We start from the raw sequence: 23411 nt of genomic DNA on the forward strand, positions 1-23411 counted from the left end.
TTTAAGAAGCTTTTAAATCCAAAAAAATCACATGCAAGCTAGTCATTTCTTACTCTATGATGGCAGAGACAATCGATTTTTTTCAGACTTTCGGGAGCTACTGATATTATTCACAATATTCGACGTCGATTGGATCGATAGAAATTATGTTTAAATATGAGTTAAAAGTACTTGTCCGGCCCATCACTTTCCATTAAACTTATTATATTTAAATAAAAATCAGGGCTTTTTTAGAACTGTTGGAGCACAAATATTCATGCAGAGGGAATTTAGAGAGTTATCTTCAAGTAATTTTCTCTTAATTGCACTAATTTAATAAGAATGGAAACAAATTGTCCTGTAATATACAAAAGATGTTATTGTGCATCGATAAATAAAAAACATTTTGCACATTAAATATGTTGAAGCTTCCAAAATAACTCCCCAGTTTGTATTGCTATGACGGCAGTGTTTACTTCTCACTTCTTCCAGCGAACGAATTTCATTCGGCATAACTAACCTAAATCGCATTTCAATAAATTTTTAACCGGATTCTCCCGTACAGTTTCGTTTTTTTATGATTGATTTTTATTTGATTTAAATGAAAAGTGATGGGCCGGACAAGTACTTTTAACTCATATTTAAACATAATTTCTATCGATCCAATCGACGTCGAATATTGTGAATAATATCAGTAGCTCCCGAAAGTCTGAAAAAAATCGATTGTCTCTGCCATCATAGAATAAGAAATGACTAGCTTGCATGTGATTTTTTTGGATTTAAAAGCTTCTTAAAACAGTTCCATAATGTTGAAATTTGGAGTTTCTCATAAATTACTTGTCCTTCGATTGATATCATAAATTTTAGTGCTGCACGTAACTCAAATGGTAACTTTTTTCAATTTATTAGAAAATACTTGGCCTCGAATTGATATAATAAATTTTAATGCTGCACGTAAATTAGATGGAATTTTTTTTAGTTGATTTAGCCCTTCGAATCAAATAAGAAGAATGAGGCATCGGTTTCCAAAATGATTTCAAGCGCGATTTTTCGGTTTTTATTTTTTACTTGTTATTTGATTCTTTTAACACTTTAAAAAAGAGATACAGTTTAGTTTTTTTTAAAGATAATGCTTTTTCAAGATTTGTGAAATTTTTTTCGAATTGTTCTGTATTTTTTTTATAAAATAATTTTTTTGCCCATTTTTTATAAAAATTTTGTTTTAAAGTTTTTTTCATGGATGGAATTATCAACAAACGAGGGATCATCAATGTACTTGTCCCAACCTTTTTTTTCCTAGGGGAAGTTTATGGTTTGATATCATGTCTTTTTTCTCAAAAGTTCCTTATTTATGTTCAGTTGACTATAGGATATTAGTTTAAATTTCTATGAATTATTTATGATTTTCGTCTTATAACATTGGTTTTCACGAAAAAAGACCTATTTTTCGTCAAAACTGTACTGGACATATTTCGTCACAGGTCTGTCCTCGGACTTCGGCGATTTTTTCCCTTGTACTCTAATATGTTTTGTCAATTAGGAACCCAAGAGCACGGCCGCAAGCGGGTTTGAGGCCGGGATATGATTTTCGGCTTATAGCGTAGGTTTCCACGAAAAAAGACCTATTTTTCGTAAAAATTGAACTGAAAATATTTCGTCACAGGTCTCTCCTTGGACTTTGGCGATTTTTTCCCTTGTACTCTAATATGTTTTGTCAATTAGGAACCCAAGAGCACGGCCGCAAGCGGGTTTGAGGCCGGGATATGATTTTCGGCTTATAGCGTAGGTTTCCACGAAAAAAGACCTATTTTTCGTAAAAATTGAACTGAAAATATTTCGTCACAGGTCTCTCCTTGGACTTTGGCGATTTTTTTCCTTGTACTCTAATATGTTTTGTCAATTAGGAACCAAAGAGCACGGTGAAAAGCAGGTTGTAGGTCGTGATATGATTTTCGGCTTATAACGTTGGTTTCCACGAAAAAAGACCTAAATTTCGTCAAATTTGAACTGGAAATATTTCGATAGAGGTTTGTTCTTGGACTTTGGTGATTTTTCTCCTTGTTTTCTAATATGTTTTGTCCATTGGAAACTCAAGAGCATGTAGCAATGCGTGTTGCGGGCTGAGATATGATTTCCGGCTTATAACGTTAGTGAAAAGAGAAAAGATAGATCAAATTCAAGACACAACGAATACAACAGAATTGGCCATTTTTAAATGTCGTTTTGGCATTCTGAATCTAGATATTTTCGTGTCATCCAAAACATGCCCCTGATGAAATATATTTCCAAAGTTTGCAAGTGGCCGCGGAGATCCAATTATCTACAGTTTGATAGTTGCAGAAAAAAGGCACCCGGAAACTTTTATTATGTCAGAATTCAAAGAAGTAAAAAAAACTGAGCGTACTTGATTCAACAGAGCAACGGAATTCAAAGACGTTTAAGGTACCTGCATTGCTTGTGGAGGAAAACAATTTCATTTCAGGATAATTTAGAAATAAATTAGGAAATTCAGAAATTTAGCATAGAATTTAGAAAAAGGAAAATTAAGATAATTAGTAAAGCTGAAAACTTTTGTGATGAATTTTTGAAATTACATGTTACGGTTGGAGTAAAAAATTTAAATGATTGGCACACATGCTGCGACACAAAAATATCAAAGTTTGAAGGTATTCGCTCCATACTGCAGTAATACAAACTTCAATACTATTTGAAAAGAAACACTTTAAAACTTGCTGAACAAAGTTCCATTACATATTACCATAATCAAAGATAGGGGGTGATACTTAGCACATATACTTATCCACAGAAATTTCCAAATTCGCAGGTATCGGCTGCAATTCAATGTATCTGCGCAATGAGTTTGGAAGACAGCAGTTTCAAATCCATCCATAAATGAGCAACTGAAGACTTTTGTAATGAATTTTTCACTTCATATTTATGTTACGGTGGGAGTCAAAAAATAAAATGAATGGCACAGTATATAAATTTTATAGTTTGCAGATTTTTGCTGTATTTCAATGATCCAAATCTATAGTATTAGAGTGGAAAGTTGTTAGAAGTCATGATGTTAGATTAAAATGACATAGCGCACATAACATTCAGAAATTCTGTAGGTTTCCATGATGTTGGCAGGTATTATACTTAATCGCATCGAAAACTGAGCAACTGTACACTTATCGTAATGAATGTTTTCACCAATAATTCCACATTTGCAGTTTGCAGAATAGGAATACTCAACATACACGTCATTTCATAAGTATTGTTGTCAATATTTGTGTTTGCCTACCGCATTCCGAAGATTCAAATTTTCATATTATCAGCAAAAAAAGCATCCAAAGACTTTTTGGAACAAGTTTCAAAATTTATTACTCGACAGACCAGGTGGAAAAAGAATAACTACACTTATATCAAGACCAGAAACTGTTTTGAGAATCTGTTGTACAAAATGTGCGATTGATGATCATAATTGGAAACCTTTTGAATCACGTTACCACAATCAGCATGAAGAAATAGTAGAAAATCATAGGACACATATTAGGCAACCAATTAATAATATGCATCGATCCGCTGCAAACCGATGGAGTCAAAACAAGGATAGGAAAGAGCAGAGCCATAGTTAAAAAGAAAAAAGACAGGGCAATTGAAAGAGAACAGAAATCAAAATTGTTTCATGTATCTGTGCATTAGTTTCTGAAGACAGTAATTTCAGATCTATTCAGAAATAAAAGTAGGTGAAGACTTTAGTAATGAATATCTTCGTTAATATATTCCAGTCGGAACCAAAAAGCTAAAAGATTGGCATACCTGCTATTTCACAGAAATATCAAAGTTCATAGGTACTTGCTACGTACCAGTTATACAGACTTTGGTGCTATAGGGAAAAACACTTCAAAATTACATGAACCACATTTTTGAAACTTATTATGACACATTCAAAAAAAAAGTGACAGATACGATGCATGTTGAAGCAAGCAAAATGCTGTAATTTTGTATGTCTCCATGGTTATCCGCAGACAAAATATTTGATCACATCCAAAAATGATCAGGTGTAGACTTACAGACATGGATTTTTCAACCCACAATACCAATCGCAAACATGGTCTGGAAATATTCAATATACATGTCGCTTCATCACTTTGTCGAACTTTAGAGGTGTTCATTGCATTTCAAAGATACAAATTTTGATATCATGAAAATTAAGCACCCAATGACTTATTGAAATAAATTTCCAAATTTATCATGTAACAACTCAAGTGAATATATCTATGCATTTACATGGCTCAAAGATTTTTCAAAACTTGGGTGTATGAACAAGCAATTATGAAGGCTTTTTGTTATAAATATTTCAAATTATCTTTTTGAAATTAATATAAAAAAAATAGAAATATGAATATCTCTCGTATTGTCTGGAGAACAAATAGAAATTGGTATGACAATACACTGTAAGCTAAGGAGGTGGAAAAAAGGGACCGGTGAACACAGCCAAACTAAATGAAAGAAACTATGACAACAATACATTGAATTACTTGACCAAAGTTTTTTAAAATTTATTTGAATTCGTTTACACACAACCATCCACCTCTTTATTTAATGTAATTACACAACATAGAATTTCTGTTTGGAAAGAACATTTTAGAGGTTATAATGAACGAACGTTTTTTTTCTCATTGTTATTATTATTATTATTCAACACTAATTAGTCACGTCATTAATAATATCGATTCCTTCCACTTTTCAATAACCACTTTTATTTTTCTACACTCTGCACGCAACAGCACTCCGGCGGTCATAACCTCAAACGTCAACATGACGCGAAATCTCGCAAATTTGCTATCTATGTATATATTACGATATCGAAGTAGAACAGATAATTCTTAATTTTCACGACACACATTATTCACGTTTTCACTTCTCAATATTTTACTCACTCTCAGTACACTGTATGAGATCAATTAATCCACTTTTGAGGTTTTATTTATTATAGATATTATTGTCGTGAATTAGGCTCGAAACTTATTGAAACTTCTTTTATGAAAAAAATAAAATTGATTATATCCACTGCTATTTCCAATAATGTTTTATTTATTTAAACGAAATTTGCAAATCTTGCACCGTTGATCCACGGGACTACGATCGCAATCACTTTATAATAACATAACAGACGATAACAGACGGTATACAAGAAAACATTGAGGACTATCAGAAACTTTCTCATCGGCGATTGGTCGAGACGGATAGATTCTCACCGGTGATTGGTTATGATGGGCATCAAGAAGCCCTTGTATGTATCGGTCTGAACCCATATACGGATACATCAGCTGCGTAAATGTGTTGGTACTTTTTGCATAATCTTGAGCCCGTGCAAAGTTTTTTCTCAGCAAATACGCCACCGAGAATGCTGATTTTGGGCTCGTTCGACAGAGAACTTCTTAATTAGCTTAAAGTTCAATTTTCAAAGCCGTACATAACTCATGAGCTTCGCTATTAAAGAAAATCACATGCCAATTTTACCCCCACCACCGCGAATCGTTTTATTCAGAGAAAGTATAAGTCTCGGCGAGAGCCTCGGGCCAGTAGACGACAGGGCTGTCAATGTACTTGTGCTCGAAATTCATAAAGAACAATTTTAGCCGGTTTTTTCCATGGAAACAAAATTTTGGAGACGTACGAGTTTAATAGACGCCCGGTTTCGGTTTCAGCGCATCAAAATACAAAATGAGCGTACTCGATCTAGATCAATAAAACTCTTCTTCTACTCATGCTAGCGATTTTGACCCAATTTTAGAGATTTTTGCAGTTACTCAAAATTTTGCGGGTATATCAGCCGATCTGACTCCAGATTCAGATTCAGCGCATCAAATTACATAAAAAAACACCCCTGATTAAGGTCCGAGACAACTTTTATCATGTTTTAACCAGCAATTTTCCGTCATTTTTTACGGTTTTTTGAAATTTATTAAAAATTTTGGAGATATATCAATCAATCTAACCTTCGATTCAGATTCAGCACGTCAAATTACATGAAAAACACCCCCGCGTAAGGCGAAGAGAACTTTTATTATGTTCTTAACAGCGATTTTCCGCAATTTTTGCGGTTTTTTGGAATTTACTCAAAATTTTGGAGGTACATTGGCCAATCTGACCCCAGATTCGGATTCAGCGGGCCAAAATAAGTAGAGATTGATGGGTCCGGTTCTAGGTACTTACCACTTTTTTTTTGTGTGCCGCTGTTATTTATTTTTTAATAGCATCAAAAAATGAGTCGGATTTTCGCACACATTTTTCATGTTCATTTATTTGTTATTTAGTGACAAATCTGGTGCCATAATACATTTTATATACCTATATATTGATTTTCTGGTGCCATAATACAAGTATATACCTATATATTTTCGTGACGTATGACGTATGGTGGGTTGTTTGAACTATGTGACACTCATGTAGTTCAAAACACGAATGCACGATGATTTATAAGAAGTTGTTCGATCTGTTCTCTCGAAACTTGCTTCAAATGAGCAATTCATTACTAAAGGTTATAAAAAAAAACCATTTCAAACGCAATGAATAAAAAAATGAATCTGTTAAATCATGGTAATGCGTGAAAAACGTTTGGTTCAAAGGAACAAAACGTGGTCAAATAAATGCAAAAGTGACGAGTACATCGGATGACGAGTGAAAAAAATTCAAAACATAATGGTATGTAAAAAAAATTACGAAACCAACTGTAAATAATTTCAACAAAACAATTAAGAAAAGCTTTAACAAATCATGAAAAAATATTATATTAAAAAAAATACAAATCTGTAATTATATTGTAAAGGAAAAAAAAAATTCAAATAGGACGTGAGAAATTCATTCTTACGGGAAGCACCCGGAACTTGAGAAAGTTCCAGTGAATCAAAAAAGTTACCATCTGAGTTATGTGCAGCACTACAATTTATGGCATCAATCGGAAGATAAGTATTTTATTAGTATATAATACATAATTGTTCACAATATGAAATTGTTCTGAGAAACGTTCAAATCCAAAAAAAAATCGCATCGAAGGTAAAAGTCATTTGTTACTCTATGGTGGCAGAGACTTACTTAGAAGAAAATCGATTCTTCTCAGACTTTCAGGATCCCCTGGTATTCACAATATTCGACGTCGATTTCGTATCGGTACAAATTATGTTTAAATATGTGCTAAAAGTACTTGTCCGGCCCATCACTTTTCATTCAAATTGCTCATTCAAAAAACATGTAATATAGGTTATTTGACGTATAAAACATTTTGCAATTGGTTAGGTTACGATCGGTTGAGTGCTTCTATATGAAACACTCTAACATATGCAAAACATGCCCAACTTTGGGGGTTGATTTCACCCCTTAAAAATAACTTTCGGCCGATAAATAAAAATACGTGTCTCTTATTTTTTGAGAAGCTACAATCTATAAAAAGAATACTGAAATCGGAAGGGGACAGTGCTCGAAATAAAATTTGACATTTTAAGGGTGTTTTACTACCTTAATTTTTTTGATTTGAGGAAAACTCAAAAACACGTCAATTTTATTTTTTTTTGCTCTGCAAAATGGCGTTTGTTTTATTAGAAGCGGATCGTAAGTTTTTTTTATACGACAAAAATCTGGATATTCGGGGGTAGTTCACCCCTTTGCAGTAAGGGTGCATAAAAAGTTGAACATGTCATATAGGTTATTTGACATGCAGAACATTTTGCAATTGGTTTTGTTTCAATCGGTTGAGTGCTTCTATATAAAACAGTCTACCAGATGCAAAACATGCCCAACTTCGGGGGTCGATTTCACCCCTTAAAAATAACTTTAAGCCGATAAAAAAAAATACGTGTCTCTTATTTTTCGATGGACTATAACATATAAAAAAATTATCAAAATCGAAGGGGAACACTAAAGTACCTTTCCTTGTTAGTAGTAATACTATACCAGTTCTAACCCCCGGGGCTCTCAGGGGGGAGCGGTGTGCGGGGAAGCCACGCGGGCTCTCAGGGGGAGCGGTGTGCGGGGGAGCCGCTAGCTATGTTTTAGGGCCTACTACCGCGGCGAGGGGGGAGCGGGGAAGGGCCGGGTGTGCGGAAGGGGGGTGGGGGCAGCGAAGGGTCAGGAGAGGGAGAGAGAGCAATTGATGAGAGTGATGGGATTATTGTGTCCTTTGAAAAAAGAAGGAGAGATAGAGCCGATGGTAAGAGAGATGGAATGAGTTGATGAGTATGAGAGAATTACTTCTTTCAAAATTTTGTGTGTCCCACGCACTGAGGAATGTCGTATGTAGATAAGGAAGAGGCGCGCAACTAAGGGTCGAGAGAAAGGTGAGAGAGACGGAATGAACAGCAATTGACGAGTATGAGAGAGATGGAATTACTTCTGTAAAAAATCATTGTGTGTGTGTGTCTAACGCCTTCACGCAGCCCTTTGAAAAAAGAAGGAGAGATAGAGCCGATGGTGAGTATGAGAGAGATGGAATGAACGTAAGAAAATGTGTGTGACATTTAGTTTATTTCGAATACCAGTGATTCTCGTATTTGTCATCGTGCACGGCCGGATGTCGATAAAGAAGGGGGAAGGGTCTGCAGCTCGAGAGATAGGTGAGAGAGATGGAATGGACGTAAGAGAAAATCATAAGTCTAGGAGAGAGCATGAGAAAGACGGGATGAACTTTACCATATATTCTACAAGAAAAATCATAAGTGGTCTGTCCTCTCTAGATTTTGAACTCTGTGTGTGTGTCGAGATGAAAACATTGGTTCATCATCGCCTGAAGAATGCACGGCCGGATGTAGATAAGGAAGGGGGAAGGGTCTGCAGTTGGAGAGCAAAATAAACTTTACCAAATATTCTACAATAATTCTATAAGAAGACTGTCCGCTTTTTCAACATTGGTGAAATTGTTTTTCCTGACTTCAGTTTGAAAAGTAATCTCAAGATGGATAGATGTGCGAGTATGTATGCGATCCATCCGTTGAAAGAACATTGGATGCTGACTAAAAATGAACTCGAATCAATTCCTAAGGTTCTGCTCATGAAATATTATGGCAAATTCATTCCATCGCTATGGGATCAATTACCTGAACATTTGAAGAGTGATAGTGAGGTTCAGTCTTATCAATATTGTCACGATCATTTTAATCCACCGTGGATGTCGACTCATATTGATGCTCTAGGACCAATACGTCGAGAGTGTGAAAAATGTTGGATCATGGAACAACTAGTGAATATTTATGCAATTTATTGTATACGGAGCCCTCGTGAAATGACGGCGGAAGAACTCCTCATTATATCACCATCAACGTTCAAGAAATATTTCAGTGACTTTACGGATGTTTTGTGGGAGCGTTTTCCATATTACTACAAATCCGACGTTGAAATTCAATCGTTGCGTCGATGCCATGATCATTGGAATACGTCTTCGATGGAAGATCACATTGATGCTCCGGCCCCTCTACGGAAAAATTGTAGAAAATGTCGGGAGAGGGAGGACATGCATGAGGTAGAGGGGGAATAACCCTAAAAATTCAAGAGAAATCGAGAGCAACGTCGTCGTCAGTCAGCTCCTGCATTAGTTCGAGAGCAGACGAGAAAAAAAAATCACTCTTCAAAAATGGAGTTTACATCTTTGAACAAAGTTGCCACGCTGGAAAACAACATACCAACGAAGAAGCTGATTGAACTTGAGGTCGGGATTGATCATCCAATTCATCATATTCGATCGGTGAAAACGAAATTTGGAAAACGACAAGCAACGTTAAAATCTACTCTCACGCTTTCTTGCAGACGAAAAAAAAGATGGCCGCGAGTCGAAACAATTTATGATCTGAGATGCTGTAGTGAACTCGAAAATTCTGAGAAATCCTTTTTCCTTCCATCATATCTCGAGGATAAAGTCTCTCTCTCTCTCTCTCTTCCATATTTAAATCTAGATGAGTAAAAACGACGACTTCCGTCGATGCTACCGAATAGGGCTCAATCTTCGGTTTGACTATTAACCCCGAAAGAGTAAACACGAGAGGGACTGTGTCGTAAAACTCAACCGCATCATGTCTCTCGTCACCGACGTTGCTACGCGGAGCAGTGGCTGCGTATGCAAGCGACTCTTCTTCGGACGTTGGAGCAATATTTGGTGTCACGAAAAAAGATGGCCGCGAGTCGAAACAATTTATGATCTGGGATGCTGGATTGAACTCGAAAACTTCGAGAAATCCTTTTTCCTTCCATCTAGGAAAAAAAAGTCTCTCCCTTCCATATTTAAATCTAGATAACAAAAACGACTTCTGTCGATGCTCCCGAAAAGGGCTGAATCTTTGGCTTGACTAGTTAGTAAGCATCGAACCTCGAAAGAGTCAACACTGGATATCTTGAGAACGACTCTGTCGTAAAACTCGATATCAGCGCATCATGTCTCTCGTCACTGACGTTGCTACGGAGCAGCTGCTGCGTATGCAAGCAACGCTTCTTCGGACGTTGGAGCAATATTTGGTGTGGGAACACCAGTGTGATACACTTATCGAATCGTTGGAGGCGCAAGTTCGATTGAAGCAATCACGACTGGGATGGCACCACGCAGTCACTTCGCAAATCTTACGTCTCGAATGTTTGAAGCAGGTAACACGTCAACGCTTCATACATTGGGGCGGTGGAGTATCGAATGATTGTGGATTAATATGGCGAGAAATCGAGAGCGCATTCGGAAATCGCTTGTCAACCGGTGCTGTGATTAATCGTGATCATATCAACCCACAAAAGTTTCTACTGGATGCATTTGAACTTGTTGAAAAACAAGTGAGTGCTCATATACGCAAGTATAACAGCATCAAAGTGAACACTTCGTTCAATGGAGAGTTCAGCGTGGGTGATAAACGAGCGAATAAAAGTATCAATACGGGAAATGTTGAACTTTTTACAACATCGGATCTGAGAGAGTGGTATCAGAAGCGAGTCGTGGAGCCGACTTTGAAATCGCTCGAGGAGTTCCAGGAGAGTGACAGTGGCTGGACCCTAACATCGATAACCAATCTAACAGTGAACATTAACAAGTACAACGCTTTGCGTGCGGGATGTTACGTTTCATTGGCGAAGCGTATTCAATTGAAAAGAGCAGTGGTAAATGTGAAATCAGCGGATAATGCGTGTTTCGGATGGGCAATGACTGCTGCACTTCATCCAGTAGCTCGATACAGCGATCGCACATCCTCTTACCCGCATTATTCAACGATATTTAATCTTCAAGGCATCAGCTTCCCTATGACGTTGAACCAAATTGGGAGATTTGAAAAATTGAATAATCTCTCAATCAATGTGTATGGTGAGAAGAAGGATGTAATTCTGCCAGTGCGGGTGAGCAAGGAGAAAAAAGAACGACATGTCAACTTGCTTTACGTCGAAGACGTGTCGGGATGTGGAATTGGACACTTTGCTTGCATCAAGAATTTATCCCGGCTTGTCAACTCACAACTCAATGCTGATGGACACAAGAAATTCATCTGTGATCGGTAAGTAAATTAATACAACTGTAGTCATTTCTTCTTCACCATTATGATGTAATATTAAAAAGAATTTGAAATTTTACAGTTGCTTCCATTACTTCGCAACCATTGAAAAGCTGCAGTTACATGAGGTGGATTGCGGCGTACTCAACGATTGTACTGTTCGACTACCGGGTGAAAACGACAAATGGCTGGAATTCACGAACGCCAATCGGAAGGAGCGTCTCCCGTTCGTGGTATACGCCGATCTCGAGTGTATCTTGGAGAAGACCAGCGCTGAAGACAGAGAGAAAAGCAAGATCCAACATCATCGCGTCTTCAGCGTTGGATATTACGTAAAGTGCTCTTACGATGATTCACTATCGGGATATCACGAGCGCCGAGGTGAGGACTGTGTGGAATGGTTCGTCGAAGAACTAAAACAATTAGCTTTGCGCGTTGAAAAAATTCTCCTAACGAACGTTCCAATGAAACAATTGACTCCGCAAGAGTGGAAAAAATTTCGGGAAAACAAAGAGTGTTATATTTGCGAGAAACCTTTTGTCGAAGGTGATGAGCGAGTTCGCGATCATTGCCATCTGACAGGCCAATTCAGAGGTCCGGCTCATTCAAATTGTAATTTAAACTATCAAAATTCGTTTTTCATGCCAATAATTTTTTATAATTTATCCGGTTATGACGCGCATTTCATCATAAAAGAAGTTGCAACTGCGTTCGCGGGAAAAATCGATTTGCTTCCGATAACAAAAGAAAAGTACATCTCCTTCTCGAAAACGGTTCAAACAGGCAAAGACACGCGGAAAAATATAAAATTACGTTTCATCGACTCTTTCAGATTTCTCAATACGAGTCTCGATAAATTAGCATCATTTTTAACTTCCGACAAACTCGCAACGTTAAAATCACAATTTCAAGATGAAGACCATTTTCATTTATTAACGCGGCAGTCGCTGATTACGAATTCGGCGTCAGATTTTCAAAATTCAAAATGGCGGGTCCAATATGGCGGACGCAAATTCGAAAAATGGTTTGATTTCGACAAAAGTGAGTACTTCATGGTTTTTGGGGTCGCTGAATTCGAATTCGACATCAGATTTTCAAAATAAAAAATGGCGGGTCCAATATGGCGGACGCAAATTCGGAAAATGCTTTGATTTTAACGAAAGTGAGTACCTCATTGTTTTTGATGGTGAGAATGAAAGAACGAGCAACAGTGAGAATGAGAGAGAACGAGCGACAGTGAGAATGAGCGACTGTGAGAACGAGAGAACGAGCGACAGTGAGAATGAAAGAATCAGGGAATGAACGAATGGGAGAGAGAGAGAGAGAGAGAGAGAGAGAGAGAGAGAGAGAGAGAGAGAGAGAGAGAGAGAGGAGAGAGAGAGAGAGAGAGAGAGAGAGAGAGAGAGAGAGAGAGAGAGAGAGAGAGAGAGAGAGAGAGAGAGAGAGAGAGAGAGAGAGAGAGAGAGAGGGAGATAAAGCGTTTTCATTTTATTATACATATCTTTATATTGAGACGTAACACTCGCGTAGCGGCCCGAGCCCGCTCGAACTATCTAATACTACGCGTGCGAAAAACATCGCGGCGCGATGACGGGCGTGCGTCCCAACCGGCGGCCATGTTGGCGACTGGCACAAAGGCCCGAGCGAGCCGGCGGGCAACGCTCCGAACAGCGCCACTTGGCAAGAAATCAAACTAAATCATAATTTCTTTATTCTAATTGTTTTCAAACTTTTTATTTATCAATATGAGCGTAATTAGGCTCAAAATGTCGGGAAAAATAGCCGCTATCAAAGAAAAATAGAGAAAAGATTAAAGCCTATAGAAAATTCGTGTTATTTCAAATAGAGCGAGATGCTTGATCACAGCGCATGCGCGGGGCTAAGCGTTCATGGGCTATAGGAACCAGAACGTGACTTTTTGTGATTTTTCAAACAAAATTAAATTAAATGATATTAAATGAAACAATGAAGCCAAATCACTCAAATAATTAAACAACAATAATTGGCATTATAATTTTATTATTTTAAAGTCACGGTGAGCTGAAAATTGATCAAAGCGGAATTCGGCGCATCGGGCAAAATAGCGATCAGCCAATAGCAAGGCGCGAAATATGGCAGCGAGCCAATAGAGAAGCCCGTTACAAAAGAATGCGCAGAACGCGTCCGAAATAGAGAAATTCGGCGTTTGATAAATTTATGGTGGGGAAACGGGTATAAGAGTCGGTGCACGGCTCATTCGAGAGGCAGTTCACCCTACCTCTTGTCACAACCGACGTAAATTTTTGTTAAATTATAATTAATATTAGATTAATCAACTACCGAACTTATAAGCACTCCCACTCGAGCCTTACACATTGCCATATATAGTCAGGTCATTCATCCGTATGCGACACACGACGACCACACCCATGTATCGACACTCGAAACCCTGTATACACAACAAACCACCGAGCGACCCTTGGACCCAAGACGCTTAGGCCATAAACTTAAAGCCCCCACCCGACACTACACGAACAACACTACGAAGATGACACATCCAGTTCCCCTAAACTAGATCTGAGAATCCAAAAGGCTTAAAACACTTCCGTTTCCCCCACTAATTTCCGATTTTGGCTCCTATAAAAGGGCGAGATTTCTCATCTTCAGGGCAGTCCGTTCCGTACCTAGAGTCACGATTATACTGTTAGCAGTAGTTCGGCTGTCATTCGGTTAGCCGTCTTATACTTAAACTCTGACCGAACTCCGGGTCTTCTGTAGAAGAGAGCGAGTCGAGTCTTTCTACTAAAAGTTAAAGTCCATTTTTAGATTGGGACTTAGAATAAATTCGAACGTCCGCTTCTCGGACTTAGAATAATTTGCACGTCCGCTTCTCGGACTTATAATAATTTCCGCTTATCCGCGTAACTCAACATTGTCAAGTAAGCTACAACGAATCGAAGTAATCAGACATCTCTCCGGTAAAGCACTTAACAATATATCTCAAGTTTGTATCCTTCAATTGTATTTTACTAACATTTCATTTTAATATCGGAATATATGGAGAATCCTTAATCTCTCTATCTTATTCCACTTTTGTAATTCTACTAACCCTTTGTTTTCATTAAAGAGTGTATAAGGAATCCTAGATCTCTTTATTCACAACCTTTAATTCCCTTTCCTCAGTCGTAACCAAGATAAAGCAAGACTTCTCGAGGTCTATCGGCGTGCGCCCACGACACTCATAACGAGTATATCTATATAATAACGCTCTGCGTATACATGCTGAATGGAAAAGTCTATGGGACATAACGTTTGCCGCTCGACGTTCAAATACCCGAACCTTTCCTGCACGCCCCTCCGGACGTGACACTCTAGAACCAACTCGGATCTCCTAGAAGAGCTCTCCTAACATCAAATAGCAAAATACACTCTATTCTAGTAAAACCTAAAAATCCTTTTTCCTACTATTCCTTTGGATGCCTGGGGTATTGGTGAGACTCGGCGACGTATCGATCCCGTAGTCCAGGGTCCATTCCACATAACCTATAATTTCCGAATTTTCGCTGCACGGGACATTGGTGAGACTCGGTGACGTATCGATCCCGTGGTCCGTGGGCAAAATTACCTAACCTAGTGAATGCTCAGGATATTGGCGAGACTCGGCGACGTATCGAGCCCGTGGTCTGGGGTTCACATCCTAACCTGTCTTGTGTTTTGAGCATTGGCGCCATTCGGCGACGTTTGAGGCCCGTGGTCAAGCACAAACTTTCCACCTCGCATTTTTTTTGGGTTTATTGAGAATAGAGGCGATAAATAAATGATTTTATGATTAATTATTCTTAAATTCAAAATTGTTTTATAATTGATCCGATTTGGTTGGGTCGAACGAAGTAATTAGCGTTAGAATTCAATAATTCAATAATCTACAGTTCATTTGAGCCATTGTCAGACTTCAAAGTCAAAATAAATCATCTCAACAAATTATAATAACAAACGAATAAAAAGCGTTAATTCAAGAGGCAGCGGTAAGACTAGAGTTTGTATAGCGTCCAAGCGATCACAAATGGAGAAATTGTAATAAAGAAAAGCGTACAACACTCTTGAATTACTAGGAAGCGTAAAAATCCAGGTTCAAGCGGTATAGGATTACAGGACATCGGTTGTCAATTATTAGCGTTGCGAATTTCATAATTTTGTTTGTTTTTTGTTGTCTAAAAAAAAAAATCTCATGCAAGCGGAAAGGAAAGGAATCAGAATAAGCAGGGGGCATGATAAACCATAAAGCGTTTTTTATTGTATAAACAAAAACGAAAACAAATTTGAAAATTCAATCGAATTTCATACAGAAAAACGCTCCGTTTTTCCGGGTCTTTCGAGTCTTCTCTCGCCTGACTTGGTCAAACAACGCGGACAAACAAAGATTAAAAATAAAAACGCGTATCATTTTGTAAAAACACACAAGTATTATTTAATAAATTCTTTTTGTTATCTTATCAACACAATTCTCGTCTCTCGTCTCGTTCATACCTGCTCCTTTTAAAAATTAAGGTAGCTCGAACCGACGCGTGGCGGCGTTCAGGCCGGGTCGGCAAGAGCGTTACGTTACAATATATATATTTTTATTATACATATTTTTAGAGTGGAGATATATTTTGAAAAATTTTTAGAAAAATCTCCCCGATCCGAACTTGCGATCGTAGTCGGTTCGCCTCCGGTACCAGGTACTTCGGCTGCGGCCTCCTCCGCGCCGGCCCCTTTGGCTTCGCCCGCCGTTCCATTCTCTATTATCTGATCGGCCAGAAAAAATATCAATTAAATATCGCATCATTGAACGAAAAACGTCTGCGCGAGTTCTGCTGCGCTCTTACATACGTTAATACGCTGGTTCAACGGCGTTTCGGAATACCATATACTTACAGGGATTACTGATGACCACTTGCACGGGAGAGTGAACCTCTGCTTCTCTCCTCTCCAGCTCCGCTCGTCCGAGAGCAATTTGATGCTGCTGCACCTCGAGCTGCTGCTGCAGCTTCGACTGCTAGGCAGCCAACACCGCCAACGCTTCGAGAATTGCCTCTCGGGCCTCCGTTTCCTTCTCCACTTCCTTTCCTTTTCCCTCACCGCCTTCTTCTTTCTTTTCCTCTTTCAGTGGCTGATTTTTTTTGGATGAATTACCCATTTCTGAAAATAAATATGCACAATATAGAAATATGCAACAATTATTAAATAAGGTAATGCATTCATATTTCGTATTTAGAATTGAAAGGAATGTAAACAATGCGAGACGTTGAAACATTCCATTTTTCATAATAATCATCCGCTGTATACACTTCAAGTTATTTACATTGGTTCCAGTATTTTTGGTAAGCATTTGTGCTCTGTTTATGTTTCGCGAACATACATTTACGACTTTAGAAGATGTCTACAAATTTGCGACCACGTTAACATTCTACAACGAACCGCTCACGCGATACGTACCTCTGTACTATTAACCGTGAAAAGTGATTATCAGCAGTGATATTTAATGTCAAAATTGATAAATACAAAAGTGGACATTAATTGAGAGTCATCGACAACGTGGATTGTGAGTAAGTAATTATATATATCAGAGATCTCTATTGAAAACATTTATTCCTCCCGCAATGAGCATAAGGGCACAAATTCAATCTTATTACTTTTATTCACCGTTAAATGTTTAAATTTACGTGTATTATTTGCATTGAAACTGATGATTATGAAAATAGAACACGGACCAACGCGTTAAAAACTTCTGAAAAATTTTGTGAAAATTACTTACCGCTATTTTTCATTCGCTCTCGTTCAACGTTGGCAACTTTCCAAATTTCTTCTTCCCATTGCATATATCTATATATAGTTGCAAACGCTCCTGGGACAAGGACGCGTCAACGTAAACAACACTCAGTCGTCGTCAACTTCGTTCAACGACGATTTCCTACGTTAGAGACGATTTTTTTGTAACTATACAATTGCATACTCGGTATAAATGTATGAATTGATAAAATTTTCTGTAGGAATGTTCAAATCATTTATTGAAAAACGGAAAATTCCAGGGGGGTCTGGTTGATAGAAAGAAATCTTGAAATACAAAAGAAAAAATCAAACAGAACGAGATATATATATATATATATATATATATAAGCTTTATAGTACAAAGAAAGAGAGAGTGCGTACGCGAATAGCGGAGAAGGCATACGCGCATGAAATCAGACGAGTGTAAATATATATGGGGCATTTCACACCAAATCGGCCACTTTTAAAATTCACATTTTTTATTTTCTTGATTTGTTTTCCTCAAAAACTTTCAAGAATTCACCTGATTTTTTTCAAATGTTAGCTTAACCTACGAATATTCAAGAAAAATTGCAATATTTTTAATTTAAATATAGGTCATTCCATGTCAAATCGACCACTTTCAAACCCAACCCTTTACGATTTGGCTGAAACTTCATAATCTCGTTTTTCTCTATTGAAGACATTTTTGAGAATTTTTTCAAATATTTTTACGTAACCCAAAAAATTATGGACTTTTCAAACAAATGGTTAATTTTTTTTCACACATCTGTAACTCTTTCAAAAATTGACCTATCGGAACGTTTTTTTTTCAAAAATGTTGTTTTTAAATGTACTTTTAGAAAAAAACACAATAATTGTTTTTGAATCAATTTTTGTAATTTCCACACTGTTAATGTTTGTTTTTATTTTCTCGAAAAAAAACTTTATTTTATTGTGCAAGTAACCCCGTAAGTTGCTTAGTGGGCCGATTTTTTTTTCTATTCGTTTTTTTCGATTAAAAAAAAACCTTTTTCATTCGTTTTCAATTTTCAACTCCTCTACATTCAAAACTTTTGTTTCACATCAAAATTAATCTTTGTGAATGATTTTGGGGATATTTTATACCTAATACCTTATTCCTAATCTATTCAAATAGATTCATTTAATAATTTAATAATTGAATATTTAATATTTTATTTTATATAAAATTTGAAATAAAATATAAAATAATAATAAAAAAATAATAAAAAATATAAAATTAAATATAAAAATATATGTAAAATATATAAATATTTGACATGAAGTTATTTGAGAACGTCCTTCGTTATAAGTGCAGTTTAATTACCCTCAAAGTTCTTTACATTAAAGATTTTTATGAATAGAGATGGATAGGATCACAGATATTCGCCTTAGGGTTCTTTAAGATTAGAGAAATAAAGATGAGAGTTGTCCTACTGCCAAAATATTAAATAATATATAAAATATTAAATTATTAACCATATCTATTTAAATCGATTAGGAATTAGGTATGAAATATCCTTAAGATCATTCACGAAGATTAATTTTGATGTGAAACAAAAGTTTTGAATGTAGAGGAGTTGAAAATAGAAAACGAATAAAAAAGTTTTTTTTTTAATCGAAAAAAAAATGAATAGAAAAAAAAATCGGCCCACTAAGCAACTTACGAGGTTACTTGCACAATAAAATAAAGTTTTTTTCGAGAGAATAAAAACAAACATTAACAGTGTGGAAATTAAAAAAAATAATGATATTTTTGGAAAAACTAATAATTTTCATAGAATTTGACTTTGCAAACTATTTTTGTATTTTTCTGTAAAAGTACATTCGAAGACAAATTTTTAGGAAAAAAAACGTCCCGATAGGTCAATTTTTGAAAAAGTTACAGGTGAGTGGAAAATTTATTTTTTAAATCCATAACTTTTTTGGACTGCGTAAAAAAATTTGAAAAAATTCTCAAAAATGTCTTCAATAAGGAAAAACGAGATTACGAAGTTTCAGCCAAATCGTAAAGGGTCGAGTTTGAAAGTAACCAATTTGACATGGAATGGCCCATATACACACCTCCCTCAAAAATTGAGCAAACTTTAATTGAAAAAACTTTAGAGCGGAGCATCTAATTCATCTTAAAGAGAAAGCTTTTTTAGAACAAATGACAAAGAAAATCGAGGGGGACAACCACAGTGAAAAAATTAAAATCTCTGTTAAAACAGATAAAATTGCTTGGATAAATTTGTTAATAATTTTTAACATATCACCAAACGGAAGTTTATTGCAAAACAAAGATTTAAACGACCTTAATCACTAGTTTTGCTCAATTTTTGAGAGAGGTGTGTATATTTGAAAAAAAAATTGCAATATTTTTTGAAAATTCGTAGCTGACAGAAATGTTAAGCTAGAAATTGGAAAAAATCTGGTGAATTCTTCAGTGTTCTCTTTTTGAGAAAAACCATAAAAAAAATGAAAAATAGGAATTTCAAACGTGGCCGATTCGATGTGGAATGCCCCACATACAGTCACGTTCAATTGAAACGCTTTTTCTCAAACTTTTCCTGAAAATCTCTTCTAGAGGGACTTTTTTTCACTCATCACATCTGTGCACAGATCGATTGATAGTCGAATTCCAATGAACAAATATCTGGAACAAATTTTCAATTCAAGTTTGAAAAAATCTAGTAGTATATAACAAAATTCTGTTTAACTTTAGCGATATTAACGTTAACATATTTCCGCCCAAACCGCCCATTGTAGATATGCAATTTTTAACCTTCTTCGTGGGTTTACTTCTTATTTTCATAGAGTATTTATCTTTAATAAATAAGGCGTGCCTTCATTAAGGGAGTTGGGCGAATATGTCGGACGAACAGCAGGGCGAAAAATCTAAAATGGATAGCGCGATGCATTCTGCAGCGGGTTGCAGTTTTCAAGTAAACCAAGGACAAAATGTAGATACTTTGACGAACGAGGTATTGGACGAATGTAATCGTCGAGCGTATCTAGATGGCACGTTTTTCGCTCCAGATCTGGATAAGTTGTCGTTTGATGGAACGGTCTGGGGCATTTGCCAAATTTGCAAAAAAGAAAACAATAAAGATCATAGCATCAGCGGTACCTTGAAATCTTCATCAAATTACGTGAGACACTTAAAGGTAAAACATTTATTTCTCCGTTGTTAACACTAACACATGTAAGTGAACAATGTTCCACGAACGATCATCTTGTTGTAAAATATCATATTAATTGTACTTCCAGAATGTACACAAAAGAGCATTCCAAGAATATGAGGATTATGCCAAACAGAAAAACAAAAAACTGAAAACAGATAACAATGAAGATAAGTATAAAACTTTTTGTTCATTTTCTCAAGCCCGTTTCGACAATAACGTTGTGAACTATCTTTTAGAAAGTATGTCACCACTGAATACAGTCGAGTCACCAGCATTCAGGAAAATATTTGATGGTAAACGGTTAAAGTATTTTGGTAATATCTTATATATTTCACAAAATCACAAGCTTATTCCTTCCGATTTTGTAGATATGAAGATTAAGCACCATGGAAAGGAGCTTCAGCATTTGTCTGCTCGTACCGTTGGCCGACGGATAGAACAAACATTTTTGAAAACCGTTGCCGATATTTCCGCTGAATTGGCAAACGTCTCATTTGTCTGTACGACTGCTGACACTTGGTCATCTCGTCATCGACGATTCGTTGGCATGACTGTTCATTGGGTAATTGATATTCATATTGCTCTAATCGCGCTAAAATGTGATTCTTTTTTTTATTTTTATAATCGTTTTTAGATTGACGAGCTGACTATGGAACGTAAATCGTACGCAATAGCATGTAGGCGGCTCAAAGGTGATCATTCGTACGATAGAGTAGCAGAAAGCATCAAAGATATTCATGCGTCGTATGGATTATCCGAAACCCAAGTATTTGCAACTGTAACCGATAACGGTTCAAATTTTGTAAAAGCTTTTCGCGAATTCGGGCTCCGATCTGGCGATTATTTTTTCGAAGGTAAATACTCAAGACATGAATATTCCTGTCTATGAATTGATATTTCATTCATTTAGATATCTTGCTTCCTCACAATAAAGTTTTACGAAATCGAATCGAGTTATAAACGATTAAAATAAAAGGAGTTAAATAATAATCAAGCGTCTTTCCATATTTTATTATTATTAGTTTATTGACATAGAGAGATCAACCGTATCGATTCCAATAAAGTGAGCCTGTTCAGTTCAACAACATTCGCAAAAATATCATAATAAATTACAAAATAATTATACTTCAAACGGTTGTAGAACTTTTTTGAAGTATTATATACATGTATTTGTCATTACAGGTGAAACCGTAGATAATGATAAGAATGCAAGCAATGCAATCGTTGAAAGTGAATCCGAAGATGATTCAGACCATGCGGAAATGGAGTTGTTTGATGATTGCAATGATTCGATTCCCGTGCTTCCTCAGTATTTTCGTTGTGCCAGCCACACGCTTAATCTCATTGTGACGACTGACATGCTTGCTGATATCAAGATGAGCAAAACTTTGAAACAATCATTTGATGAGATGATCGCTAGATGTAGTAGTTTGTGGAATTTGCAAAAATCTCCAAAAAAAGCCGAAAAACTATGCTCCGCGATTGGTCAACCCTTGAAAAGGCCTGTAGTGACCCGCTGGAATTCACTGTACGACGCTCTCAAACAAATCCAGAGTTTGAAAGAGGCTATTTTGCAACACAGCAATGAATTGGACATCACAAATCCACTGAGGGACACTGATTTCAGGTACAATATTTCTAGTTCGCTCGGCGATTCACCAAATTCCCAGATTTATAGTATCCTTTATTTGTTAATAGGAAACAATTAGATTCGCATGTTCTTCATGATATCATAGCTTCAAATTATCGAGTTATTCTTTTTTCAGATTCATGGAAGAGTACATTAGCTGTAACAAGCCTGTGGCCGAAGGTCTTGATATATTGCAAGGCGAGACGAAATGTTATTATGGTTACTTGCTTCCAACGCTCATAACCATCAGGAACAAATTGCAGGGTATGGAAAAGAGCAATCTTCAATGGTGCAACCCTTTAGTTGGTGCACTACTTAGAAAAATAATGTAATGACGACACTACTTTGTCGTAGAATGGATAAAAATAATTAAATAATTGAGTGACACTACTTTGTCGCATGATTCGGCTATGAAGAACTCCATGTAATTATGTTGAGGTGAATTGAACTTGTACAGGAATGCCGAAATGTAATTGAAAAACTAGTCCCTGCAAAGAAGCTACTTTAATAAAATGAGACCCCATCGTAAGATGACTATTAAAAGAGTAATGTTGTAAATGATATTTATCTAAGTAATTGTCGAAAATATGTAAATAGATTTGAACGACGATGAACAAAAGAATAGTTCGACATGATTGCGATGTTAATGTTCACAATATGAAAACGTAATGAATAAACGAATAATGATCGTCAGAATAATGCAACAAAGAGTTACTACGCCCATCTCTCTGTCTCTGTCTCTCTTTGTCTCTGTCTCTCTGTCTCTCTCTCTCTCTCCTCTCTCTCTCTCTCTCTCTCTCTCTCTCTCTCTCTCTCTCTCTCTCTCTCTCTCTCTCTCTCTCTCTCTCTCTCTCTCTCTCTCACAATTTTTCAAAATATACATATTGTAACGTAACGCTCTTGCCGACCTGGCCTGAACGCCGCCACGCGTCGGTTCGAGCTACCTTAATTTTAAAAGGAGCAGGTATGAAAGAAACGTGAGAACGCGGAATTTTGATTTTGAAAAATTTAACAATTCCGATTTATTCAATTTTGATTGATTTCACAGGATAAATTCGTTTTTGATTTGTTGTCGTGAAATATTCGCGATCGCGCTCGCTGATTGGGAGAAATTTTGTTTCACTCGCCGTTTCGAATTTGAACAATTTTTAATTTACGCATTTTTCGCTTATAAAAAAGAAGAAAGTTTCGAAAATTCAAAAGTGTTTTGATTTTATACAATAAAAGAAATTATTATAGGTTTGACGCGATATAACCTCTAATTCGTACCGCGGCCTTTTTAATTATTTAAAATTTACAAGATTTACAAACTTTACAGAAATTTCGGGTTTGTTTGACTCGGACTCG

At 36.5% G+C, this 23411-nt stretch overlaps 1 protein-coding gene across 2 annotated transcripts; it reads left to right on the forward strand.

The window, feature by feature from the left end:
- Positions 1-20114: 20114 nt before the first annotated feature.
- On the forward strand, positions 20115-22757 carry LOC122407635 (uncharacterized). Of its 2 annotated transcripts, XM_043413969.1 has the most exons (7): positions 20115-20416; positions 20520-20727; positions 20803-20996; positions 21069-21288; positions 21617-22061; positions 22201-22328; positions 22419-22757. In XM_043413969.1, the coding sequence occupies exons 1-7, from the start codon at positions 20120-20122 to the stop codon at positions 22439-22441; spliced, it is 1515 nt and encodes a 504-aa protein (XP_043269904.1). In that variant the 5' UTR covers positions 20115-20119; the 3' UTR covers positions 22442-22757. The 2 variants fall into 2 exon arrangements, with proteins under 2 accessions (XP_043269904.1, XP_043269903.1); XM_043413968.1 differs by having other exon boundaries at positions 22201-22757.
- The last annotated feature ends 654 nt before the right edge of the window (positions 22758-23411 follow it).

This window comes from Venturia canescens, chromosome 3 (genome assembly GCF_019457755.1).
Source record: "Venturia canescens isolate UGA chromosome 3, ASM1945775v1, whole genome shotgun sequence".
Taxonomy (NCBI): domain Eukaryota; kingdom Metazoa; phylum Arthropoda; class Insecta; order Hymenoptera; family Ichneumonidae; genus Venturia; species Venturia canescens.

Bases quoted from the DNA above. Each gene is read 5' to 3' on its own strand.
- LOC122407635 (XM_043413968.1), top strand. From the start codon at position 20,120: ATGTCGGACGAACAGCAGGGCGAAAAATCTAAAATGGATAGCGCGATG. The intron at 20,997-21,068 runs GTAATTGATATT...AATCGTTTTTAG, and splicing joins TTGGCATGACTGTTCATTGG to ATTGACGAGCTGACTATGGA. The intron at 22,062-22,200 runs GTACAATATTTC...TTCTTTTTTCAG, and splicing joins CTGAGGGACACTGATTTCAG to ATTCATGGAAGAGTACATTA.